At 39.2% G+C, this 22,305-nt stretch overlaps 1 protein-coding gene across 10 annotated transcripts in view; it reads left to right on the top strand.

Annotated features, from left to right (window-relative positions):
* Positions 1–22,305, top strand: part of MYO1D (myosin ID) — a 361,374-nt gene that overhangs the window by 142,302 nt on the left and 196,767 nt on the right. For all 10 annotated transcript variants that reach the window (XM_055577237.1, XM_055577238.1, XM_055577236.1 and 7 more), the window contains exons 14-15: positions 4,185–4,317; positions 18,159–18,325. In XM_055577237.1, the coding sequence (XP_055433212.1) occupies positions 4,185–4,317; positions 18,159–18,325 (300 nt within the window). The remainder of the gene's footprint in view (positions 1–4,184; positions 4,318–18,158; positions 18,326–22,305) is intronic.

The following is a 22,305-nucleotide window of genomic DNA, read 5'->3' as shown; positions in this document are numbered from 1 at the left end:
ACATCCATCCAAATAGGCAATTGTATGCATGCATCTGAAACTCAAGAGTAAAGGCGGGAACAGAGAAATAAATTCATGGTCGTCCATCTGTTGATGGTACTAAAAGCCATTGTCCTGGTTGAGATTATCTAGGGTGAGCATAGACAAAAAATAAAAGAGAGAAGAGATTGAAGGATGAGTCCCTGAGACACTCCACCATTTTGAGTCAAGCAGGGAAGGAGGGACTAGCAAAGGAAGCGGAGAGCATGCCTGTGAGTAAGGAAGGAAGCCAGGAATCCGGTGTCAGGGTGGCCAGGCCAAGTAAAAATGATCAACTGTGCCAAACACTATCAAGAGCAGAGTAACGTGAGGAACAAGATTCACCACTGGATTTGCTAACATGAAGGTCAATGGAACCCTGACAACACTGACTTTAGCAGCGTCATGAAGACAGATGTCTGACGGAAGTGGGTCAAGAGAATACAGAAAATGAGAATGAGGAGACGGTGGGTTTCAACCGTTTTTTCCAAAAGGTTTTGCTATAAAGTGGTTCGTCTATGTGGATGAAGCCTCCAGGAGCAGAGATAGAGCATCAACACTAGAAAGGCACAGAGGCGTGGGGGTCTGAGAGGGAACCCATGTAAGAACCAATCTGGGGAGGAGACACTTTCAGAGAGGAGTTTCAATAAGTGGTTTATCAGGTACGATGCACTCATTTTGAGGGAGAAACCAAAGAGTCTGGCATTGCTCTGTATAAAAAATGTCAAAAAGTCAAATTGGAAAAACGGCCTCAGTCGTCCAGGGGCAAAGTCAGGGCGTGTTGCCCAGAGGAGGCAGTCGGGCTGTGCTCCAGGAGGCTGCACAGGATGGCATTCATTGTCTGCGTGCGTGCGAAGTCGCTTTAGTCGTGTCCGACTTTGCGACCCTATGGGCTTCAGCCCGCCAGGCTCCTCTGTCCGTGGGATTTTCCAGGCAAGAGTGCTGGGGTGGGTTTTTGTGCCCCTCTCCGAAGGATCTTCAGGACGCCAGAGATTGAACGTCTTCCGCATCGGCAGGCAGGTTGTTTACCACTAGCCCCACCCGGGAAGCCAAGGTTCAGCTCACCGAGAGCAGCGCCACCTTCTGGCGGTGGATTCTGGTAACCCCAGCTCACAGGACTAATGCAGAAACAGAACAGTGAGTGGGCTTATTTCCAGCAATCAGACAGTCGTAAGGGTCTTGCGGTATGAAACACTTGCATTGGTTTACCAGGCTCTTCTTTCCTATTGGAAACCTGTCTGGGAAATTAAATAGAACTCTGGTTTATTAATTTACAGTGAAAAATATTATCCAAAGGATGCTTAGTTGCTTGGTAAGCCTGGAATCAGAACAAAGGAACTCAGATAAGTAATTGAAGACATTTCACAGCAGGGATGGTCTTGCCAAAGTATAAAAACATAAACAGTTGCAGCTTATTGTATATATTGCCATAGTAGGAAAGGTCTTGCTAGTGGGATGCAAAGTCTTGAAATCATCTTGATTAAAACTATCCTCTTAGTATTTAAATGGGTTGCCTTTGCCTCTGGATACTTTTTGATACTTCCATGGCTAAATGACCTCCGTAAGTTTTAATCCTTTCTTTATATCTGTTTAAAGAGTGATCCTTGGATCTCTAGTTCTGGAGCGTATACATGCATGTATGCTTGCTCGTGTGTGTGTAAAGGGAAGGACACAGGAAGCAGACAGGTGGCATGCCAGGTGCATGGGCCACTCTTTCCCTCTCTCTCATTAGCCAGCTAAGTTCTGCCTTCTCTGTTACACATACTGAGTTTCTGGATAAATAAGCTTCCCCTTTAAGGAAAAAGCTCTTTTAAATATTTGAAAATTATGTTGACTTACTAACCTCAAAGTTCTTTCTCTTTAAAAACAATTGAACTTGTCTATTTTGATTCATTACACATCAATTCTACTGTTTGATGATATAATAATAATAATAGGGACTTTCCTGGTGGCCCAGTGGCTAAGAATCCCTGCTCCCAATGCAGGAGGCCCAGTATGTTCCCTGGTCAGGGAACTAGATTCCACATGCTACAACAAAGAGCTGGCACAGCCAAATAAAGAAATAATAATAAACATCTTATTTCCTTCATTTCCAACTTTCACGCCACCCTTCATTCATTAGGTAGTGTCTAAACAAGCCCAAAAGTGAGCAGAGTGGAACTGGGGATAGAAACTGCATAGACCCAAAGACAGTGACTTTCTGTCTTTGACATGCATCAGGATTTTCAAAGTGCACACACTCTACTTTCTGGAAATTCTGTTAATATTCCTTTGATGTTAGAAAGGCATTCAGGCACGATGGGCACCAAAAACTGAGAACCATTGCCTCAAGTTCTCTCTCTGCTAAAGATTGGAATGGTAAAGTTAAGGGAAAGCAATATACATTTATGTGGTCGTTTTTATTGACATGTTATTTTTGGAAAGTTATGGAATAGGACTAGAATGTAGTAAAACTGGGTCCATGAACCACAGATCATGCATTATTTTATAGCCACATTTGATGGCAGTTGGCACGGCTTGCTGGCAACGGTCAGGGTCAGGAATATTTCTCTGCCTTCATTCACAGCCTAGCCAGTCTTCACCTCACTGTTTATCTTCTTCGCTCTTGTCCATTCTGGCAGTTTGCTACTAATGTTTAGAACCTCTATGTATAGAGATTTACTAGATGTTTGGGGAACCAACTCAGTTTTCTCAATTTTATGCCAGGGAAAGAAAAGGGCAAAATGATGACAGCAGTAAACACAATTAGCAGAAAAGATCCATGTTAAGTTTTCCTGTTCTCAGCCCCCAGTTAAGAAAGAAAAAAGTCTGACGAGAGAAGTTTTCAGAAAACAAGCAACATTTCGAATTCCAATTACTTTAAAATCAAAAGCACCGAGTGTTCTGTTTCAGGTATACAGCAAAGTGAATCAGTTATATATATATACATATCTGCTCTTTTTTAGACTTTTTTTCCCTTATAGATCATTACAGAGCGCTGAATAGAGTTTCCTGTGCTATACACAGTAGGTCCTTGTTAGTTATCTATGTTATAGGTAGTAGTGTGTGAATGTCAATCCCAACATAACATTGTAAGTCAACTATACTCCAATAAAAAGTTATTTTTAAAAAATCAAAAGCACCCAAATGAAACAGGGAGAAAATCAGAGCCGAGACCACCATACATGTTTATAAAAAGATCTCCACAGAGCCAAGTAAGGAATATATCACTTTTAGCCTGAAAACTGGCCTGAAGTTTAAGAATTGGATTGCAACCATCTTAGTGTCACATCAATAAAATATTGGAGCTACCAGCACTACCTATAAATGTGATCATAATTCAACTGCAGTAAAGGGATTTATGAGAAGACGATGTAAAAGTGGTTATTTTCTGTTCCTGTCTGTATTTTTTGAGAGACCTGGCTTTTTGTGATGTATACTGTATGCATGTTTGGGTCAATTAAAAGCTGCTCTCTTGAGACGCAGAGCGAGCAGACATGTGGGCCCATCAGGGGAAGGAGAAGGTGGAATGAATGGACAGAGTGCACTGACATACACTACCGTGTGTATGAAATAGCTGGCTGGCGGGAAGCTGCTGCATGACACAGCAGGCTCAGCTTGGAGCTCTGCGATGACCAAGAGGGGTGCGATGGGGCTGGGGTGGAAGGGAAGTGTAAGGGGGGGGATATCTGTATACATAGAGCTGATTCACTTTGTTGTACAGCAGAAACTAACACATTATTGTAAAACAATTATACTCCAGTTTTTTGAAAAATGCTTTCCCTTTCCTGATTTCTGACATGACCTTGAAGATCATTTTCCTGTTTGTGATGTGTTCTCATTCTTGTAACAATCACCAAAACCATCTGATTTTAGGTATATGGTATAGAGCTGTGTAAACCATCAGAATATCCTACGTAATAGTAACAACGCAATCATTTAAAGAAATTTAAAGAACTTTTTGAAGGTGGCGTGGTTTAGACACATGTTCTCATTTTGTGGTGTGGTATCTGCCATTATACTCTCAGCCTGATTTTCTAGGTGGAGTCATTCTTTCAATCGGGCCTAGTGAGTTGCGTCTGCAGTGCAATTGTGGCCCCCAGGATACAGTTCAGCAGGGATGCTTAGCAATTCTTAATCCACTTATTTGAATGTAGCGTTCAAGCCACTCTTTCTGTGCTTCTCAGTTCAAATCCTGTGCTGAAGAATATGTGGCCTGAAGGCAAACTGAGCATTACAGAGGTGACCAAGAGACCACTGACCGCTGCCACCTTATTTAAGAATTCTATGATTGCTTTGGTAGACAACCTTGCATCAAAGGTAATTACTTTCATTTTAAAATACCTGTTTTATTTCATGGATTCCCTCTTGACATATGTTAATGAGAAAGGTATGTATAGTATTTGCTTTTTAGGTAACTATAGTAAATCAAATTGAAGAACATGTATTTTAAATGAATGTTGTAGTAATTCTTATTACTGTTTTGTTTGTTTTTTAACATGGCTTGGTGAAACAGTTGTTTGTGTCCCAGATGAATAATCTTCTTAAATTTAGGCCTTTTATATTGTTGTCATCAACGGGAAAGTCTTAATGTGGTCTTAAAAAAATAAAAACAGTATACTACAGGTATAGTATGTGCCTGATAAAAGAAATTTTAGCCCTGTGCTGAAGACAAGGCCTGGCTTTAAAAAAAAAATCTTGAGTTAAATTGTCACGTACAATCCTTATGTTGTATCTGAATACAAATTAAAGATAGAGCTTTAAGAGGAAGTTTAGTATTTAAGTGTTGCCCTTAGGCTGTTTTAATAGTTGAAATAAAAAGATGTACTATGGGCAGTCGTTTCTGCTTTTTATTGTTCCTTTGAGGCCTCATACTGTTTGATAACTTTAGTCTGAGGTTTTTTTCCCCTTGAAGAACAAATTTCTACTCTTAACTGCTGCTGTTGACGAGTTTGATAAATTAGGCAGCATTCTGGGGCTCATTATTTTTAGTTCCTTCATTTTTATCTTTCTCTCCTGGTGTTTTTCCAGTGTATTTTTTCTTCTTCATTTTTATCTTTTTTTTTTTTGAATCAACTTCCTCTCTGAAAATTTAAATCTATATTATTTTTGGTTACTTCACTGTGGATGAATTAGGCAAATGCCATAAGAATACATCTCTCCAGTAGCTTTCTGTTCTTTTTGTCAGGATTCTTTGGCCTCAGGTGACAACAAATAAGAACAGTGTGTTGGCTTGTATAATCAAACCTCCAGAAAGGCAGAGAGGGTTAAGGCTACCAGAGCTGTAGACTTGAATACCCTTAAGACCCCTCCTCTTGTCCCTCAGCTTTTCTCTGCAAGTCAGCTTCAACCCGCGTCATCCAGCAAGGAAAGCGAACCTAGAAAAAAGGCGTGGGACATGAGAAAGAGAGTCGCACGCAGAATTTTATAGAATGTACTTTATAAAACACATTCATTGTAATATATTGTTTGTAAAATATGTTCAAGTTGATTAGAAAAGAATCATTTTTATTTTCACTATTTGGTAGTTAAATGTTCATTTTTTAACATTTATTTATTTGTGGCTGTGCTGGGTCTTTATTGCAGCATGCAGATGCTCTTCGTTGTGGCATGCAGGTTTTCTCTAGTTGCAACACAGAGGGGCTTCTCTTGTTATGGAGCCACAGGCTCTGGGGCACATGGGCTCAGCAGGTGCAGCTCATGGGCTCTAGAGCGCAGGCTCAGTAGTCACAGTGCATAGGCTTTGTTGCCCTGTAGCATATGGGATCTGAGTTCCTGGACCGCGTATCAAACCCATGTCCCCTGCACTGGAAGCTAGACTCCTAAGCATTGGACCACTAGGGAAGTCCCAATGTTACATTTTTTAAATAAAAATTCTAGGACCATTTATCATTTCTGTATGGAGAATTGCATTCAGCTGCTAAACAAATAAACCCCACCCACCCCCAAATTAGTGGATTAAACAGAGAGACATTTATTTCTCTCTGTGGAAATGAAGTACGGAAGAAGGTATCCCAGCACTGGCATAGCAGCTCTAAGGTTGTTAGAGACCCAGGTTCCTTCTGTCTTTCTGCTCTACTGTCTTAATGCTTGGCATCCATCCTCCTGGTCCAAGATGGCAGCTGGAGCTTCTTCCTTTTAAAGAGACTTCCTGGAAGCCTCATACAGTACTTTAGCTCCATCTCATTTGATGTGCTTAGTTGCCAGGGAAGCTGGGAAGTGCCTTTCATTTTGGTTAGCATTGCTCCCAGCTAGAAGTAAGTATTCTGTTTCAAAGTGGGAAAAAAGTACTGTATATGAGGTAGGCAGCTAGCCTAGCAGTCTCTGCTAGAGCTCCCCAATCTCTGTGTGTGTAGAGGTAGGGAATGAGAGAGGGAGCAGGGACAAGCAAAAGAATAGAGACAACCCGTCAGTCCAGAAAGCCAGTAAACCACAAAATTCATGTGACTCACGCTATTGCAGTGTTCATGTTACTGCCGTGGCCTGGAACTTAACCTGCAATAACACCAAGGTTTTGCCGTGTTCATAGGAGTTATTATAGCTAATTAATACTCTGCAGAAAGATTAAGAACAAAAAGGTAGATAAAGACATATCAAGCCCCCTCCCCCAAGAAAACTGGTGAAGGCAATATTAATGTGAGAGAACATAAAATTTAAGGGGGAAATCTATTAAATACAGATAGACTAGTAATAATAAAAAGAAAATACTCAATAAAGCCATTTTGAACTAGGTACCTAACAATACAGCCGTGATGGTATTTAAATTCTAAAAAGCAAAAAAAAAAAGACGACGACGACCCTGAAAAATGTAAAAGGCAAAAAAGGCAAAATTGACAAGTTCACAATTCTAGAGGGAGATTTTAAACCAACTCTACCAAAAACTGATAGATCAAGCAAAAACCTTAGCAAGAGTGCAGAAGCTTTGAAAACCAAATTTAAACTTTAATCAAATGATCTCTGTACCCAGGGGATAGGAAGTACATATTCCTTTCAAGTATACATAGAACATTTTTAAGAAATGACCATAAGCTAGAGCACAAAGGAAGTCTCACCTGTTTTAACAAATATATATACAGATGTATTCTCCATCCTCACAAGTAAAATAAAAACCAGCATTTAAAAAGGTTTTTTTTTTAAATATGCTTGGGAACTTTAAAAAAGTGTTCTCCTAAATAACTCACAGGTTGAAGAAGAAATCTCAATGGAAACTACAAAATATGTGAAACTGCATGACAAAGAATTTATCAGAATCAGTAGAATACTCCTAAAGTGGCCCACTTGTTATGCCTTTGTTAAAAACAAACAAACAAAGAAAAAGAAGACCAAAAGTAAATGAGATAAGATACAGTTCAAGAAGTCAGTAAAGGGAATCCAAGGAAAATCTAAAGAAAGTGAGAAAATAATTTTTAAATAGCAAAAACTAAAAGTTATAGATCAAAAAATTAATTAGACCTTTTAAAAATTGATTTTAAAAAGAGAGAACAATATTCAGAATGAAAAAAGGTTACAGCCTCTATATTACAGAGATTTTTTTAAAGCATCAGAGTATCACAAACAGCTGTATGCCAATGAATCCTCAAAATTAGTTTTCTAATAATAGAATGTGTGTGCGTGCTCAGTTGTGTCCTACTCTTTGCAGCCTCATATACTGTAGCCTGCCAGGCTCCTCTGCCCATAGAATTTTCTAGGCAAGAATACTGGGGTGGGGTGCCATTTCCAACTCCAAGGGATCTTCCCAACTCAGGGATTGAACCTGAATCTCTTGTGTCTCCTGCATCGGCAGGAGGATTCTTTACTAGCACCACCTGGGAAGCACTAGTTTTCTAGAATAATGTTATCAAAATTAACTCAAGAAGAAATAGAAAACCTGAATAAATCAGTAACCTTAGAGATTCTGAATCACTAATCAGAAGTCTGCCTTCTTCCAACTCTGCCAAGAACTTCAGGCCCAGATGGTTTTATAGATAAGTTTTATAAATCCTTCAAGGAGCCAGTAATTCCTATCATACATACATGGTTTTGGAGGATGGGAAGAAGAGAAGCCACTACCCGATGTATTTTATGAGATTACTATTACCTTAGTACAAGGTTAACATTTAAAAAATGAAATTAGAGGTGAGTTTCACCTAGGAACATAAACATGAAGATTTTTAAAATACATGTGAGTAATGCATTTGATGGGAGAAGGCAATGGCACCCCACTCCAGTACTCTTGCCTGGAAAATCCCATGGATGGAGGAGCCTGGTAGGCTGCAGTCCATGGGGTCGCTAAGAGTCGGACACGACTGAGCGACTTCACTTTCACTTTTCACTTTCATGCATTGGAGAAGGAAATGGCAACCCACTCCAGTGTTCTTGCCTGGAGAATCCCAGGGACAGGGGAGCCTGGTGGGCTGCCGTCTATGGGGTCGCACAGAATCGGACACGACTGAAGTGACTTAGCAGCAGCAGCAGCAATGCATTTGATGGCAATAGGGTGAACAAAGCGGCCTTTAAAACCAACTGAAAACAACCAGAAAGTTAGGTAAATTATAAAAAACCAACTTCCTTAATACAGTCATGAACTAACAAGCAAGCAAGGAATATGTAGGCCAGGTGCTGAGTGAAGGCAGAAATTAACTGAGTGAAGGGCAAGTGAGGAGAGTACCATGCTACCTTCACCCTGTGGGCAATTGTTGAAATGGTACCTTTGAGTGTGGGTACCTTTGAGTATGGGTGTCCAAGATTGGGTCCTTGAAGGGAAGCCCAGGGCCTGCTCAGAGTAGGGGATTACAAACCACATGCACACTCACACATATGTATACACCAGCTGCACAAAGCTAGGTCTCTAGAGGATTGCCTCTACTAAGAGCTAGCTCCGGAAATAATCTCTCACTGTCGGAAAGGAAAACTGCCTTGGAGTTTGGCACTGAGCCAAGTGGGGTGAGTGAACCTCCTTTGAGAATCAATAATCATAAGCCGGCTTTGATGAGATTTGCAGTCCAAACTCATACCTAGGTGGCCTAAAAAGGCTGAAGCCAACAATTTAAAGTGGTCCATCCAGGTCTGGTATTGCCCCTGGGCATCTGATGAGAGCGGAGAGGAAACCACCTTCATACCAGACCTTAAAGAAATAGAACTTCCACAGATGGTATTCTAAGGAAAATAAGCAGTTCATAGTAAAGGATCACCACACATATAAAGAAGCAAGACAGGACACAAGGGAGGTGAGACTAAAGAACAGACTCATGAGGATGTCTTATACTGAATTATCAGAAAGACTACCAGAATGCTTAATGTGTTTCAAGAAATGAAAGTCCTAAAAATACGAGAACTAGTCATTGAGATCATGTGACTAGGCAATTCATAGAAATAAAAGCTAAATAATTAAACTGTAAAACTCAGTGGATAGATTTAACATTGGTTAAGACAAAGCTGAAGAGAGAATAGGGAAATGAAAGACAGAATCAAAAAATTATCCAGAATTTCACTTAGTCCAAGAAATGAAACTTAAAAAAGACATATTAAGAAACGTGGAAGATTAATGAAAAGGTCTAATGTGCATCTAATCATGGAGAGGAGAGAATGGGCAGAGCGATATTTGAAGAAAAAGAAAAAGAATTTCCAGAATTATGAAAGAGACAGTCAGGAAGTCCAGTGTATCCCAAATTAGAAAAATTAAAAGAAATCTGCCCCCAATCCTCTAGTGAAACCCCAGAATATCAAAGACAAAGAAAATACCTTAAAAGCAGATTAGCTTTGAAGGCATAACAGGCCTAGAGAAAATAAATCAAAATTCTATACTGAGAGAATTTATTTTTCATGAACAACAAAGAATCTTTCTGAAAAAATAAAAACAGAGTTAGAACCACACTAAAGGAAATTCAGTGGGAACTTGAATAGAATTTATATCCTACTGTTGTGTGAAAATTATATAAATCTTGTTGTTCAGTTGCTCAGTTGTGTCCAACTCTTTGTGACCCCAGGGGCTGCAGCACGCCAGGCTTCCCTGTCCTGCACATCTCCCAGAGCCTGCTCAAACTCTTGTCCATTGAGTCAGTCCTCTGTCATCCCCTTCTCCTCCTGTCTTCAATCTTTCCCAGAATCAGGGTCTTTTTCAATGAGTTGGCTCTTCACATCGGTGGCCAAAGTACTGGAACTTCAGCATCAGTCTTTCCAGTGAATAATCATCAATAGGTTGATTTCCTTAAGGATTGACTGGTTTGATCTCCTTGCAGTCCAAGGGACTCTCAAGAATTTTCTCCAACACCACAGTTTGAAGGCATCAGTTCTTTGGTGCTCAACCTTCTTTATGGTGCAACTCTCACATCCATACAGGACTACTGGAAAAACCATAGTATAAATCTTAATTATGTAGAATTGGTTCATAATGCTTTTCAGGTCTAGTATGTTCTTCTACTACTCTGTACATTCATTCTATTAATTTCTGAGAGTTTGATATTGAAACTCCAACTGAAAATCTTAATTTATCTACTTAAAAAAATTGTAATATAAAGTGGAACTATATGTATGTAAATATATTTCCGTACATATATATGGAAATATATATGTAACTTTATTCTGTATTTTCCAAGTCTCCTATAAATGTGTTATCATAGTTTTATGATTTAAAAAATAAAATAGATAAAAAGCAAAGAAAAAGGAAATGCTAAAGGATATATATCAGGTAGGAGGATGTCTGATTACTAAATGAAAGTCTGAAATGCAAAATGAAGAGCAAAGAAATTAGTAAATATGTGGATGCATATAAATCAACTGACTCTATAAAATAATATTATATTGGATTTAAAATGCAGGTTAGAATTAAATAGCACAATAGCATATAAACTGGAAGGGTGAGTTATTATATTTCAAGTGTTTAAGGTCCTTGGTTGTTCAGGAAAAGGATAAATGTATTGATTAGCTTATAACTCTCATGAGTTATAAGTACATGTAAAATTTTCTAGTGTAGTCATTAAAAGAATAGAAATGAGTTTTTAACTTACAAGGTAGTAGATTGGGGTAGGGGAAGTCAGAATGAGAAAAGAATCATCAGTCCTAAAAAACATAGGAAAGAGGAGACAGAATAACATAGGAAAGCTGGGACAAATTAAGATGTTAGAGAAAAATCCAAATATATTAATAAGTACAGTGAATGTAAATGGTGCAAAACTGTCAAATCAGATTAAAGAAAAGGAATACAGACACATTAGAAAAAGCAGAGGAACCAGAGTTCAAATTGCCAACATCTGTTGGATCATAGAAAAAGCAAGAGAATTTCAGAAAAACATCTACCTCTTCATTGACTATGCTAGATCACAACAAACTGTGGAAAATTCTGAAAGAGATGGAATACCAGACCACCTTACCTGCCTCCTGAGAAACCTATATGCAGGTAAAGAAGCAACAGTTAGAACCATACATGCAACAGCAGACTGGTTCAAAATTGGGAAAAGAGTACATCAAGGCTATATATTGTCACCCTGCTTATTTAACTTATATGCAGAGGACATCATGTGAAATGCTGGGCTGAAGCTGGAATCAAGATTGCTGGGAGAAATCAGTAACCTCAGATACACAGATGACATCACTCTTATGGCAGAAGTGAAGAAGAACTAAAGAGCCTCTTGATGGAGGTGAATGAGGACAGTGAAAAAGTTGGCTTAAAACTCAACATTCAAAAAACTAAGATCATGGCATCCAGTCCCATCATTTTATGGCAAATAGATGGGAAAACAGTGACAGACTTTATTTTCTTGGGTTCCAGAATCACTGCAGATGTGACTATAGCCACAAAATTAAAAGATGCTTGCTCCTTGGAAGAAAAACTGTGACAAACCTAGACAGCATTATTAAAAAGCAGAGACATTACTTTGCCAACAAAGGTCCATATAGTCAAAGCTATGGTTTTTCCAGTAATCATGTATGGCTTTGAGAGTTGGACTATAAAGAAGGCTGAACGCCAAAGAATTGATGCTTATGAGCTGTGGTGTTGGAGAAGACTCTTGAGAGTCTCTTGGACAACAAGGAGATCAAACAAGTCAATCCTAAGGGAAATCAATCCTGAGAAGGACTGATGCTGAAGCTGAAGCTCCAGTACTTTGGCTACCTGATGTGAAGAACTGACTCGTTAGAAAAGACCCTGATGCTGGGAAAGATTGAAGGCAAAAGGAGAAGGGGATGACAGAGGATGAGATGGTTGGATGGCATCACTGACTCAATGGACAGGAGTTTGAGCAATCTCAGGGAGATGGTGAAGAACAGGGAAGCCTGGCGTGCTGCAGTCTATGGGGTCGCAAAGAGTCAGACACGACTGAGCGACTGAACAACAACAGATACATTGCCACTTATTAATGACATCTAATCCTAACAGAAAAGTTGAAAGTTTATGTTTTAAAAGATGTATCAGGCAAATTCTGACATTCCGAAATCACCTTAATCAAATTTCAGGACCTACAGGGGCTTAGTAGTGAGCTGTCTGCCTTCCCTGGAAGTGCCAACCTGTTTTCCATTCAGCTTATACCTCCCGAGTTTAACTCTTCAGGATTCCAGACCAGAGTGGAGTCCTGCGTCCGAGGACTCAGGCTCCAGCTTTCATCCCCCAAGCCCCTCAAGGCTGCCAGCAGCTGTGCTGAGCCTCATGGCTGCCTCTATAGATCGGCAGACAGTTGCCTCGAAAATGAAAGCAGACCTCAAGGCCAGCTTTATCCTCCCTGGACTTTAGTCTTTGTCTCATCTTGGCTATGTTATTAGCTCTTCGTGCAATGAAGATTTCTCCCATCCCCCCATAATTTTGTATAGCACTTTTTTCCTAGTGACTTTCTCAGGAAGGTTGATAGGAATTGCCTAGTCCTTCATCACTGGAAGTGAAGGTCCCTAACTCCTGCTTTTTTGAGTTCACACGGTGGTTTTTTTAATTTAAAATTTTTTAATTATTCATGTATTTTATTGACATATAATTGACATATAACTATCCATTTTAGGTGTACAACATAATGACTTGACATTTGTATATTTTGCAAAATAATCACCACAATAAGTCTAATTAACATCTATACCATACATAAACTTTTTCTTGTGATAAGAACTTTTAAGACTCTCTCAGCAACTTTCAAATGTACAATATAGTATTATTAACTATAACGCATAGTATTTTTAAACACGTGTCTCATTGCCACCTAGATTATAAGTCTTTAGAATCTAAGGAATGACTTCTACTCATCTTCTCTCTCTCTTGATACCTCATGGGCTTCCCTGGTGGCTCAGCTGGTAAAGAATCCACCTGCAATGAGGAAGATCTGGGTTTGATCCCTGGCTTGGGAAGATCACCCAGAAAAAGAAATGGCTACCCACTCCAGTATTCTGGCCTGGAGAAATCCATGGACTGTACAGTCCATGAGGTCGCAAAGAGTCAGACACGACTGAGTGACTTTCACTGATACCTCATAAAGCACTCTGAACAGGTGGTCAGTAAATTATTAAAAGAACTTTAATTTGCCATTGGCTCTATTTGATACTGTTCAACACAGGCTAAGTAAATGAATATCTAAATCCAGGATCTTCTGGCTAATATATATACTGATTGGTATACTTGGGCAAGGGCTTCCCAGGTGGCACTAGTGGTAAAGAACCCTCCTGCCAATACAGGAGATGCAAGAGATGCAGGTTCGATCCCTGGGTCGGGAAGATCCCCTGGAGGAGGAAATGGCAACCTGCTCCAGTATTCTTGCCTGGAGAATCCCATGGACAGAGGAGCCTGGCAGGCTACAGTCCATAGAGTCTCAAAGAGTCGGACATGACTGAAGTGATTTAGCAAGCACGTCCTTTGTCAAAGGATGTTTTTCTCATAAAATATAGGGAGAAAAAGGTTTAAAAGTGCCAGATGATAAGATCACTATTAAGTTTTGTGACTTAACCTTAATAAGACGCTTGGAATTTGTCAAATTTAGGATTTCTTAGGTTGAGTCAGTCTGGATATTTATAAGGAGAGAGGAGGCGGCATTTATAAATTGAAACAGAATGCTGATGAAATATAGAGAAAGCATTTGCACTGGATTCCTTGTCTGAAGGTTTTTATATTACTAACCAGGATGAAATGGCATTCCCCACCCCTTAGTTGGGCGTGAGTGTTACCCCTTTCTGGGCATAATCAGTCAACACTGGTAAAATTCCATTCAACTGGTTTCTGTTTAGTAAAGTTATTTACATGACTCAAATGATACCTTATACTAAGATTGCCTTGCCCACATGATTGCATAAATTATTGAGTTCAAAATATTTTCTAATTCACACTGTAATTTTCTTTTTGACCCAAGGATAATTTAGAAGTTTATTTCTTAATTTGCAATCATCTTAAGATTCTCTAATTATCTTCTTTCTCTTGATTTCTAACTTAATCTCGTTTGATCAGAGGATATACTCTGTGTGATTTCAGCGCTTAGAGATGTAAGTTTTCTTTATGTATTAGAATTATTTGCACTTAATAGTCTGTACACAGTCTTTAGGTCAAGTTTGCTCATCATATTATTGTCCAGTGTTTCCGCCTTCTTACAATTACTTTGTTTTGTCAGTGCTGAAATGTGATAAAACCTACTGTAATTCTGAATTTGCCTGCTTCTTAATATGCCTTCCATTTTTGCTTTAAATATTTTGTGAATTTATTAAGCTTATTCAACTTAGAACTATTATATCTTCCTAGCATGTGAGTCATTTATCACTATGAAATCTTTATTTCTGTATTGATTTTTGCCTTAAAGTCACTTTTGCAGGAATAAAATAGTTAAAACTAGCTCTTGTTTAGACTAGGGTTTGCATGGTCTATCCTTAAAACTTTCAGTCTTTCCATGACTTTATGCTTCAGGTATGATTCATAAATAGCATACAGAGGTAGTTTTGGCTTTTTAATCCATTCTGACCATCTTTGAATAAATCATTTATTGCATTTACTCTCAACATAGCTACTGTATGTTGTTTACAAATTGACCATCTCCTTAGTGCTTTCTCTTTGTCTCGTCTCTATTTCTTTTTCTTCCCTTTCTAACCTTTTTGATTGATTACTGTGGGTGAAAGGTAAGCAAAATTCTATTCCTTCTGCCTGATAACCTCAGTTAAATTTCTAGCTCTGTTCCCCTGTTAAACGCATAATGTACATCAACCATATTACTAGGCAACATCACTTAAGGTAAAAATTACCCCTATTGATAAATTGCCCCTGCACTGGGAAAATGAGAAATGTCTGGTGGGAATGTCATACTCTTGGCTTCCTGAGTGTGGTGACTCATGTATTAGGCATGTCCCTTTCAAGGACCCTGGAAGCTGTATCTTTAGATTTGCTATAAGAGATATTGAATCCTATGGGGCGTGAGGCTTTTAAACCAAGGGCACTTCCTACATCTGTCTGATACGGACCTCATCTCGTTGTGCCTAAGCTATCACCTGACTGCTGTGTGGGCTGCCATATGACCTTGACACTGCCTGCTGGCAAGCCATGTTCTTGTCCTTCTGAGTAGACTCCTGCCAAGTGTGGGCTGTAAATCTTTTGAGTCAAAATGTTTAGTTAGACCTAAAGAGGCATCCTTTCCTTGTACCACCCCTCAACCACTAGTATGACAATGATATTTTATTACTACATTTATGGACTTTATTATTTTGGAAGATTTACACACTGTTTCAGTGGTTACTCAAATTATTACGGTGTCATTATTGATTATAAAAATCTAATATTATTTGGTGTTTTTACCTCCTTCCTGGACAATGCAAGGTCCATAAAACATCTTAATTCCATTTGTTTTCCTCCCAACTTATGTGCTGTTTTAGTCATGTACTTACAAATATTTATTTCATTTATGTATACATGTAAATATATACAATATGTTCGTATATAATTCTAAGTCTAAGATGATGACATCACCATCACCATTATTAATGCTAAGTACTGTTAATATCTGTTTAGATTTCCTCATTTATCCCTTCTTTTTTGACCTTCATCTTGGGCCATTTTTCCTCTGTTTGAATTTTCTCCTGTTGTATATGAGGCCTGATGTTGACAAATTCTCTGTTTTTGTTTACCTGGAAATAGTTTACGTGTTTTCCTTCTTGAAGAATAGTTTTGCTAGGGTGTAAAATTCTGCATTGGCAGCCTTTCAGCATTTCAAGCATAATATTCATTTGTCTTCCGTATTCCATAGTTTCTTTTGAGAAGTCAGCTATTAGACTCTTTGTTGCTCCTTTAGGTAATAAGTCTTTTTTCTTCTGGCTGCTCTTCTTTGGTTTTCAGAAGTCTTACTGATGTACCTAGGTGTAGACTTTTTTTTAATCTTGCTTGCAGTTTGTAGCACTTTTTCAGTTTGTTCCAGCTTGATTGATATTCATCTGTTTTGCCAAGTCTTTGACTATTAGCTCTTTAAATATTGCTTCTGTCCCTTCTGTCTCCTCTCCGTAGGACTCCAGTTAATTAAAGCATCTCACTGGATGTCTTCTATGCCTCTTAACCTCTCTTCTTTATTTTCTGTCTTTTTGTCTCTCCATGATCCATTCTGGGAAAATTCTTCTCACTTTCCTTCTAGTTTACTATTTTTTTCTTGAACTATTTCCAATGTACTCTTCTACTGGTCCACTGAGTTCTTAATTTCTACTATTGCATCTTTAAGTCCTTGGTCTTCTCTTTGGTTTGGTTCTTTTTTATAGTTCTGGTTCTTTAAAACATTCTTAATATTGCCTTTTGTCATCTTGAACATGCTAAATATAGTTGTTTTGATATTTCTATCTGCTAATCCCAACATCTGGACCCCTGCAGATCTTTTTATTTTGTATATTGTTTTGCTATTTCTAATTCATGTTATCTTGGCTTCTTGTATATCTGATTAACTTTTATCTTGTTCCAAACATTATATTTGCAAAACTATTTATGGAAGTAATTGGAGGCCCATTTTTGTATATAATCTTTGTCTAGATTTCTTTTGCTCCATTTAAGCATCTAAAAACACTGATATTCCAAAGAAACTATTCCAGTTTGAAGGACTGTAATGATTCAAAGCTGAATCGAGCACATCTATGTGCCAGAGCTGAGCCTAATATTTTATATTCTTCATTGCAATGCGTCTTTATCATAGCTTCTGACTCTTTCTATTAAATTACTTCTGTTACTTTTAATCATGTTTCTGTAAATACACAAAAACTTGATGTTTACTTGTCTCAATTATTTACACGCTAGTTTTATTCCACTTCTACTCTTCCTGATGAATCCTAAAACATAATAATACAAAAATGTAGCTGAATGCCTGAGAACTTCCAAGCTTAAATTGAAGAGAAAGGAAGAATTTTTCACAAGTCTGTGCCTGAGAAATTAGAGTCACAAAGCTTAATTTGACACAGTTAACACTAATTACATGTTAGTCATAGTGTCTTTTTAAAAAATTTTATTTATTTTTAATTGGAGGATAATTGCTTTACCGTATTGTGTTGGTTTCTGCCATACATCAGCATGAGTCAGCCATAGGTATACCTATGTCCCCTCCCTCCTGAACCTCCCTCCCACCTCCCTCCCCACCCCACCCCTCTAGGTTGTCACAGAGCACCAAGGTTTGAGCTCCCTGCATCATACAGCACATTCCCACTGGCTGTCTCTTTAACATATGGTGATGTGTGTGTTTCCATGCTCCTCTCTCAATTCATCCCACCCTCTCCTTCCCCTACTGTGTCCATAAGTCTGTTCTGTCTGTCTGCATCTCCACTGCTGCCCTGCAAAGAGGTTCATCAGTACCATCCTTCTAGATTCCATATATATGCATTGAAAGAAAGTGAAAGTGAAGTCGCTCAGTCCTGTCCGACTCTTTGCGACCCTGTGGATTGTAGCCCACCAGGCTCCTCCGTCCATGGGATTCTCCAGGCAAGAATACTGGAGTGGGTTGCCATTTCCTTCTCCAAGGGATCTTCCCGACCCAGGGATCAAACCCAGGTATCCCGCACTGGAGGCAGATGCTTTAACCTCTGAGCCACCAGGGAAATATATATGCATTAATATATGATATTTGTTTTTCTCTGACTTACTTTACTCTGTATTGTAGGCTCTAGGTTCATCCACCTCATTAGAACTGACTCAAATGCATTCCTTTTCATGTTAGTGTCTTTAGTCTGAGATTTTTCTCCACTGAAGCTTACCATTTGCCGGTTTATTTCTTTAGGAACCATATTATGTACGTTGCATCAAACCCAACGACATGAAATCCCCACAGATCTTTGATGATGAACGCTGCCGGCATCAAGTAGAGTATCTTGGACTCCTAGAAAACGTGAGGGTGCGTCGGGCAGGCTTTGCCTTCCGCCAGACCTACGAGAAGTTTCTTCACAGGTGAGAACAGATGAAACAGAGAAACCCGAGAGCACACTGAGACTTATGGAGCCCTCCCTGTGTTAAGCAACGCATCTGCTCGTATCAGGCGGTCTAAATATTTGTTGAGTGAACAGAAGAGTTGAGGAAACTACAAATATGAAAGACGTTCCTAGAATTGGCAGGAGACCCCTTGAGTTTGTGGTTTATGGACCATGGGGAATAAATGGATTCCTCCTTGGGAAAATATAAGCATGTAGTATAAGAGAAAAAACAAGGATTTAGAGTCACAGGTGGGTTGGAATCCTGGCTATACCACACGTCTGTTGCATGACTTGGAGCTAGAAATTTAACTTCTTTGTTTCTGCATTTGCACAATGAGTATAGCAACGCTACCTTATAAGGCTTTTGTTGTGAGAATTAAATTAACCAAAGTGGAAAGCCTAGGTGCCTGGCACATAGTAGAAGTTCAGTTAATGCTGCTTATCATTACTGATATTAGTAACGATCATAATAAAAAGATACTAAGTAGATCATCATGGAAGCCCTAAAATTAGTCAACCTGATTGAATCCTGGCTTTGACCGGGATTTTTGACCTTGGGAAAATCATGTAACTTTCCAGTTGCCTCTGTTTCCTATGTGTAGAATGGAGAAAATTAATTTTTTAAATGGGAATAATAATAGTAATTACTTGATAAGGCTGCTGGGGCTGAAATGAGATAACATGTATAAAATAAACACCTAGAATGGGAACCCGGCATATAGTAATCACACGATATAAGGTGTCATTGCTATTATTATTTATTATTGGTAACAATAATACTAGCTGACACCTGAGACTTAAAAATACTGTTTTAAATCCCATCTTTTCATTTATTTTAAAATATTTATTCAACATTTCCTATTTTGTAGACTACAGATTTCACAAAAATATGAATGAATAAACACATAAAATATTGGTTGGTGAGGAGTCTCTAAGTAGATAGTAATGAATGTAAGGAGTCAGCCATACAAAGGTCAAAGAAAAAGAGCAGGTGAAGCAGAGGAAACAGTGGAGAAAAGTCTCCCTTGCAGAAATAAGTGTCTTGTTTTAGGTACCAAACATCATCCAGTATGGTTGGAGGATGCTGAGCAACAGGGCAGTGGTGTGGGTTGAGATCAGAGAGATGGACGGGGGCCAGATCATGTTGCATGTTGTCATCCAGACTAAACAGTTTAGATTTTGGCCAAGGGTGGTAGAAAACCATTGGTGGATTTTATGCAGGAAGCCACACAATCTTATGGATGTTTTAAGAGATCACTGTGGCTGCTGTGTGAATAGGAAGCAAGGAGACATTTAGAGATGCTATTGCAGGAATCCAGGAGAGGCAGCTCAGTGAGAGTGCCTTGAACAAGGAATTATTGTAGATCCAAGAGTAGTGGACTGATAGGTCCACTAGGATAGGTTTTGGGGGAAAGTAGACAAGACTTGCTAATGGATTGACTCAGTGAGAGAGGAGTAGAGAGGGATGAAGGGTAAAATGTAGATTTTTGCTTGAGCATCTGGATAAGCATGGTACCATTTTCTGAGATAAGAAAGATTGGGGAAGAGAAGTTTGAAGAGGGGGACACAGAACTAGGGCAAAGATGGAATCAAGATTTGTCTCTTGACTATGTTAGGTTTGAAATGGTTCTTTAGAACCTACCTGCCTAGGTAGAAATACTAAATAATCTACTAGACATATAAATCTGGAGTTCTGTGAAGACTTCCAGGCTGGAAATAGGAAGTTTGGGGTTACTGATACATAAGTAAGTAAGTAAGTAAGTAAGTGAAGTCGCTCAGTCGTGCCCAACTCTTTGCGACCCTGTGGACTGTAGCCCACCAGGCTCCTCCGTCCATGGGATTCTCCAGGTAAGAATACTGGAGTGGGTTGCCATTTCCTTCTCCAGGGGATCTTCCCAACCCAGGAATCGAACCCAAGTCTCCTGCATTGCAGGCAGACACTGTAACCTCTGAGCCACCAGGGAAGGTCTACTGATACATAGATTATATATAAAGTCTTGGGACCTGATAGAAAAGAAGAGAAGGCCCATGCCAACATTTAGGCTTGTGGTCTGACATGAAAGAACCAGCAAAGATAGGGGAAGAAGTGACCAATGAGAGAGAAGAAATATCAGAAGAGGGTTAGGTCACAGAAGCCAAGGGAAGATGGCATTTCAAGAAGAGAAGTACAATTATATTTAATATTACTATGCCATCCAGTAAGAGAAAAGCAGAAGCTTAACCATTAGACCAGGCAGCACAGAAGTCAGAGGAGAAAGAGCTGGTCAGAGCCCCATTTGAGCAGGATGGGAAGGTGAAGCAAGGAGTTGGATGTCCATGGACAACTCAAGGATGTGTGTTGTGAATGAGAACAGAGAAGAATGGAAGCAGCAGCCAGAGTGGAATGTGAAGGCAAGGAGACTCTAGAAAATGTTCAAAATGCAGGTGGCGATGATTCAGAACAGAGCGAGAAACCAGCCATGCAGAAGGGAGGGCGGTAACTGAAAGAATAACCTCCTTGAGAAGGCAAGGAGTGAAATCCCAGCACAAGTGGAAGGTTGGTCAGCTTTAGATGGGAGCAGGCCTCCTTCTCCCCTAGCAACAGGACGAAAGGCAGAGAATATGAAAACCAAGGCAGGAAGCCTCGAAGGCCGACTGATAGCACCAATGAAGATGCTCCTGTCTGATTGCTTCTATTTCTTCTTGAAGTATGAGGCAAGGTCGTGAGCCTGAGAGTGAGGATCAAGAGAGGTGGTGAGGGGGGTTGACAAGAAAACACAAATACTCATTTTAGAGAGCGGGAGAGCTTTCCCACTCTTTCCCAGTGGTTTTGCTACCAGGAAGACCTGAGCACCCATTTGAGGTTTGAGATTGTAAGTGTATAGTGAGACCCCACCCCCACCCCCCTCAGCATCAGCTTTTCTTCTCCACCAGTGTTCAGCTACTTGTGTGCAGAAGTGAAAGGGATTCAGGCTAATTGGAGACTCTTGGAATGAATAAAACATTATAGCAGAATAGCCTAGAAAAATGAGACAATTTTCTGCTGATCAGAAAGTCATGCTCAAAACTGATCATTTTCTTTATTGAGATCATGCTGTTCTTTAAATTTGGTTTTTCTTTTTTTTTTTTTGAGGCTGTAGAGTAGGAATGTGTTCATTTTGTCTTGATTTCAGTGTCAGATGATGTTAATAGGAAGATTACTCATCCCTTGTCATTACTCAGCATTCTAGCAAGTACTCGATGGTAGTGTTTACTTTTGTGTTGTCACCTATGTAAGATCAGCAGAAGTCGAGTATTAGAAAGACAGGGTGGGAATGGGCAGCTATAGGATGGGGCTGAACTGAAAGAATTATTTATCTAAAATGTATATCTATCTAACTAAAAAATATCATGAGACAAAGAGGAAGCCATGGAGAGTAGTTGAAGTAAGAGAATAAGCAAGCTTGATTTGGCGGGGACAAGGAATTTTGCAAGTGCATATCCTTACTCACTTTTAGTCTGTTTCTGTACTTATTTTACTTTCAACTCAAGATGCTTGGTGTGTTTTTTTTGGCACAGAAGACATGCTACAAGGATTGGATTATGTTTTCTAATACTCATGTAAAAATAGAAAAGGTTAAAAAGAACCTATGAATTTCAGATATGATAGTCTTAGGAGTACAATCTTAAATCTCCCATTCCCACTCCAGAACATCCCCCAGTGATATAAAATATGTGTGTTTAAAGCCAAGTAAAAAAATAAATAAAAATAAATAAATAAATAAAGCCAAGTAAAGGCACAGCTACACTATGAAATCAAAAGAGGGATGCTCAGTGAGCCTTAAAGATGTGAATCACTCCTAAATATGATAGGAGGCAGACATGTAGACCCAGAAGTATGCTGAGGTCACAGTTTTAAGGAAAGACTGCCTGGTGAGGCTTCAGCTGGCGTTCAGGAGACATCTCAGCTACAGTCTGGAGTTTATCCCAGCTGCAGCA

Source organism: Bubalus kerabau, chromosome 4, assembly GCF_029407905.1.
Source record: "Bubalus kerabau isolate K-KA32 ecotype Philippines breed swamp buffalo chromosome 4, PCC_UOA_SB_1v2, whole genome shotgun sequence".
Taxonomy (NCBI): Eukaryota; Metazoa; Chordata; class Mammalia; order Artiodactyla; family Bovidae; genus Bubalus; species Bubalus kerabau.
This window is presented reverse-complemented; position numbering and strand designations above follow the sequence as displayed.